Here is a 6,000-nt window from a genome sequence, read left to right as displayed (position 1 = left end):
ACCTTATCTGAGCTTGGAAGAACCATACACTTCGGTTGGGTCCCAGGACATATGGGAATTCCAAAAAATGAATTAGCGGACAATTCCGCAAAAGCGGCCGACTTACCACCTGATCTGCAGTGGAGAGTTCCACATCAAGATTATAGACGAATAATACAGGAAAAATGCATGTACCAGTGGCAATCAACATGGCAAAACCAACTTGAAAATAAGCTTCGAAGAATCAAACCAAATCTTGAGCAAGCCTTCAAGCCTCAGTGCAATTCGACAACAGGAGGTAATACTAGCTCGTCTCTGAATAGGTCACACTAATATTACTCATGGTTACCTTTTAATAGGGGAGATTCACCCCCAGTGTGATCACTGTAAAACATTGCTTTCAGTGAAACATATCCTTGTGGAACACAAAATTTGCAATAGAACGCCAGAATCGCTTCACTCCAGCCACAACTGAAGACCCACTAACGCTTATTTCACTTTTGGGCAATAAAACAAATGTCTCAAAGATTTTTACCTTTCTCAAAGCGATAAATGTATATCACCTCCTTTAGCTAGTCAACAATCACTTTCAATCCATAAAGAAATAGCATAAATACTAACCTATGTATGGCGCACTATGGCCATAGACGCCCATGTGCCAAAAAAAATTCCCAAACAAACAAACAAACCTTATCCCTGGTAGGAAAATTCCTTTATATCATTGACAAGACACCATGAGCTACTCATGCAGATCGTCTGCACTTTTCAGAAAACTTCATATCTGCCTGCACAATTACCCCAGGTCCTTTTCTTTCTGTACTACTACAGTGTTGATATACGTCACTCTGGGGTTACTGCTTCCCATATGTAGTACTTTACATTTGTTAATGTTAAACTTCATTTGCCACCTCTCAGCCCATCTGCTCAACTTTTCTAGATCCTGTTGCAGCAGTGTACTGTCATTAACAACCCTGCCAACCTTTGTATCGTCTGAAAACTTGGACATTAAGCTTGATATACTATCATCAGTATCATTTATAAATAGAAAACAACAATGGACCCAAAACTGAACCCTGAGGGACTCCACTAATAACATTAATCCACGATGAGCAGTGTCCATTGATTACCACTCTCTGTCTTCTCCCACTCAACCATCCCTTAATCCATAGCAGCAATTTGCGTCCAATGCCACACTGCTCCAATTGCATTTTACTCTGATCCAAGCCCGAGGCGGGATTCGAACCCGCGACCTTTGGGTTGCCAGGCGGGCAGTTTACCGATCTGACTATCCCGGTCGGCCATGGAAAATATAAATTATATATTGCCATTGCATGTAGCAATGGCAATATATATCTGCTAGATATATAATATATATATTTCAACCTTGCAATACTTCTTTAACTTTGAAATACTACAAAATGTCTGAGTGCCAAACGTATTTTGCAGTATTTATTTGCATTGTTAATTTATGCTATTTTATAATTTTTATTTACGGAAGTTAGGTGGGTAAAATTTTTTATTTTAACCGGGCTTAGATATACGTGGAAACGCGGTAAATTAGTAAAGTCAAATTGATGCGGGGAGGCGAGGCCTGTATCGAATTTTTTTTTTAATATCTCAGCGTATTTGAGTTTCTTGTGAATCGCTGTTTTAAATTTAAATTAATATTTAGCGCGTTCGTTCATTTTTGAGCCCATTGTGAGTGGTTTTTTTTTTTTTTTTTTTTGTTAGGACTACACCACTGAACGTCTAGATGTGCACTTTGTCGTCATAATTCGTTTTCTTATAATTCTATGCTCGATTAAAATATTTACCTTTTGGTAAACGTTTATAATTTTTCTTGCCTCTCACATCCGTGGAGCCGCAGCGAAGTAAGATATCTTACTACTCTGTGCCTGGAGTAGCAGTGTGTGTTTGTCTTCTGAGACTGTTTTTGTGATTTCTTTCCGTGATTTGTGGTTTTGTTTTCATATACATGTGTTGTGCAGTTGCCTGCAATGCAACACGCTGGAATTATAAAAGGTGGTTGTTGAGTTGGGATATAAACTGTGTAACCAATCTGTTAAAGTCATGTATGTTTATTGCTATCCCAAGTGATTTCTTTTACATTTGTAGCTTTCTGTGTCACCGAGACTGTTTGTAATGATGACTACATGACTTATTTCAGCGAACACTGTGAAGTCGACTAATAATGGTTATAATACGTACTGATTACAGACTATGTTGCTGCAAATTGGTCATGGGTTTTCATCTATGCTCATACTGCTTATAACAGTAACATTAGTGAAGGTGACTTGTTCAGCAAGTGGATCATTTATCCTTTTTTTAAGACCTGAAGAGGTTTTTAAGTTATTAGGTAGGATCATATATATATATGTGTGTATATATAGATATGTATATATTATTATTATAATAATTATTATTTCAGTATGTTAAGCCCCTCTTTCATTGGAAAGTGCCGAAAAGTAAGATTGTTATACTGTTTATCACTTTTTTGCCACTACAGCTTTCTTGCATTGTTTTGCCACTACGAAATTGTTTGAGATTCGCTATACTCCAGAACATGGTGCACCTTCAGCCTGCCATGGTCTTGGGGTGTTTATTCCCCCTCTTCCTGTTTTAAAATAGGAAAACGAGTTCCCGATTTTAAAACAGTGGCAAGGGTGGGATAAACACCCGAAATAACGCTAACCATTGTAGGTTAGGCACGTAATTTTCAAAGGGGCACCGTGTTCTGGAGTTTTACCCTTTGGAGACTTGAGGTGGGGGGGTGTAATTTTTCAATGGCGTCACTTTTCAAAGCCCAAAAGTAAGCCTGTTACTACATTATTTACTACTTTTTAGCGAAGTCCAAATTTATTATCTTGCCTCTATGGAAAAAAGAAATAAACAAAGCAAGTTTTAATTTTTACGTATTCATTTCGCATATAAAGAAAATATATTTCAAAAATAAAAATTAATGGTGGAGTCAGGGCTTTGCAATTAGTGCTGGTAGACGCCAGCCCTAATTGCAAAGCATTTGGTACTTTCTTTTCTTTTGTATGCCACCAGATTTCCGTAGGTATTGATAGAGTACGATTGGTCAGCTTCGTGACAGTAAAATTGATGTGTAAATATAAAAATGAAAGAACTAATAACACTTTTATTAATGATTAGTAACATTTATATTGCTTTCCTGAGAATTTAGCAGATTTTGATGATTGCCATGTGTATCCACACCCGGAGAGTGCATATAAGAGTTATTACATCTTCCATTTTTATGTTTGTGTGAGGTAATATTTTATCTGCAATAGCTGTCAGCCGTGAGTGATGGCAGAGTAATTATCCATATTATCTCCCAGTTTGATTATTGTAAATTACCCCCAGGGGCTCACATCTGGTGAGTATGGGCTTGGCACACCCAGGGTCCTGAGCTGGATAGCATCATTCTTTTCTTTCCTGGTGATTCCTTTCTACCTTTATCTCTCTCTTACACGGTAACTAGGGAATTTTTTTTTTTTTGGCTGGTTCAGCATAAGTCTCAGGCTTCCTTGCACCACATAGCTTATAATAATAATAATCGTAATAATTGACCACTTGTGCTTGAAAGCAGCTTCCTCCCATAACTGAGCCTTTTGTTGGTGATTCTTGGCTGTGACTGACTAGTATTACCGAAAAATGAATATATTTTCTTAAAATTATAAGATGTGTATCAACAAAGTTACAGTGTAAAATAGCCTTCACAGAAGAATTTCTTGCTTATTACATGGGAGAAATGAACAGTCAGGCCTATTTTGTAAAATAGGCCTGACTGTTTATGAAATGGAAATGAAAGGAAATACTGTTAGATCTATTATTTGTTTGTGTACCTTTTGTTTGTGAATTTTAACTATATATAATACAGAATGAAACGTGTTCAAGACAGTTTTACCATATAGAAATTAGTGTGTTATAGGCCTAATGACTATGATGAGTACAACGAACAAGTGTACAAAGAAATGGGGCTGTAAATCAGATTTTCTTGTTTATACTACAGCATGACCACCAGGTCAGTGGAGTTTACAAATCAATACAAAATTTAATCATATTTAGCAGTCATGGGCTTGAATCCCCAGTACACTCAGAGTGCATGCTACTGCAATAGGCGTCTCCATAGCCAGGTGGGAAGCAGCAGTGCGTAGCACACGCTTCTTGATTAGACCATGGTTCGAGCCCATCATCACCAAATACGGAAAGGTCAGGGAATGACCAACGCATATCCCCAGAGCAATATGGCCTTAGTTGCTAATGCTCCTAAAAACCAAATAACAAACAAACAAAACAGCTACTGCAATATTGCCCCTTGCCACTTGGCTATGTCTTATAATTGGGAGATTTTAACTTCCCAGATATTGACTGGAAGTTGTGGGTTGGTCAATTGCCCACTAGGAAGATTTTTTTTATATTTTTTAGATGATTTTTTTATAGCAGCATGTTTGAGAGGCAACTAGATGGAGTAATACTGTATCTGATTGTTAGCAGTGATTATTCATGCATTAAAAATCTGCAGATAAAGGAACTACTAGGCAGTAGTGATCAGTGTACTGATGTGGGATTTACTCAAAGATGTGACTATCATCAGGGGTAAAGGGAAGGGTTTTTGCCTTCGCATAGGTGACTACTGTGGTCTCATACAGTTTTTAAATTCTGTACAGTGGGACCAACTGATGATATCACCAACAGGAAATTGAAGGAATTAATCTTGGAAGCTACTAGGCTTTTTATACAAACTAAGAAATGCTGTTAAAAGTTTAGGCCTAATTGGATGTCAGATGAAGTAACAAGATTCGTGGCAGAGAAGGAAAATGCATGGGATGCCTATAAATTATCAGGAAACACAGAAGCATATGATAGATATAAGCTAGTTTGTAATCAAGTCACAGATGAGATTAGGCAAATGAAGGCAGATTATGAGAGATCTTTTGCAAAGGATGCAAAGAAAAAAAACAACAGCAAAGACTTTACTTATGTCAACTCTAGAAGGAAGGGGAGAATCATATTGGTCCACTTGATGTCATTGGTTCGACTGTTGATTATTCTGCTCTGGTAGCTGACCAACTGAATGAGTATTTTGCATCTACATTTGCACATGAGGAGTTATTACAAAATCCTTTGGCTCATTTCTACAGTTTGATAAACTTCTAGCATTCTCCTCCCTTAATAACTGAGAGCAAAGTGGAGGAGAAATTGTTGAAGTTAAACATGAGAAAGGCACTTGGGAGTAGCATTAGCAAAGGCACATGATGCAAGGAAGCAAGCTTATATGGCATCAGCCAAAAAACAAAAAAAAAACACACACCCTTCACATTTCACCCATCCACTCGGTCCAAACGTTTGCCTTGTTCTGCCTCGAATCTATTTAAGCTATCAACTTTTACAACGACAGATGGAAGTTTGTTACAGCAACCAACTGTAAAGTTGATTGCTGGAAGACAGAAATCGAAGGAATTAATCTTGGAAGCTACTAGGCTTTTTATACAAACTAAGAAATGTCGTTAAAAGTTTAGGCAAACCCATAGCCATAATTATGAGAGAATTCTTGAACTTAGGGGATGTTTCTATGTACTGGAGATATGCAGATATATCCCCAATTCACAAAGTGGGATCATAGGGTGACACAAGTAAATATATAGACTTGTTAGTTTAACTTCTGTTCTGTTCTGGGGAAAGTAATGGAGTCACTGGTTAAGGAAGCACTGCAGGATCATCTAGACAAGACTAGTTATAGTTCAGACATTTGTCAACAAATATCTTCTTTCGTCTTAACCTCTACTAAGGTACTAAGTAGTGACATAAGGTACTAAGTACTATAGGTTCTAACACCTCTCGTGTTTGGGGTTTACATTAAAAAAAAAAAAAAAAAAAAAAAAAAAGCATAGGTTTGTTAAGGGGAAGTCTTGTCTGACCAATTTTATTGGATACTATGATGTGGTCAGAAAGGTACTGGATGCAAAAAAAATAATTTTGATGTCATATTTGGATTTTAGGAAAGCTTTTAATATT

At 37.1% G+C, this 6,000-nt stretch overlaps 1 protein-coding gene across 1 annotated transcript in view; it reads left to right on the top strand.

Moving 5' to 3' along the window:
* The first annotated feature begins 1,760 nt into the window (after positions 1–1,760).
* Positions 1,761–6,000, top strand: part of LOC150083210 (inactive tyrosine-protein kinase RYK-like) — a 479,651-nt gene continuing 475,411 nt past the window's right edge. Inside the window, exon 1 of the mRNA XM_090378435.1 lies at positions 1,761–2,335. Coding sequence (XP_090234561.1) covers positions 2,200–2,335 — 136 coding nt within the window. The 5' untranslated portion in view covers positions 1,761–2,199. The remainder of the gene's footprint in view (positions 2,336–6,000) is intronic.

The sequence above is a fragment of the Mastigoproctus giganteus genome, chromosome 7, assembly GCF_048544385.1.
Source record: "Mastigoproctus giganteus isolate SK-2022 chromosome 7, ASM4854438v1, whole genome shotgun sequence".
Lineage (NCBI taxonomy): Eukaryota > Metazoa > Arthropoda > Arachnida > Uropygi > Thelyphonidae > Mastigoproctus > Mastigoproctus giganteus.
This window is presented reverse-complemented; position numbering and strand designations above follow the sequence as displayed.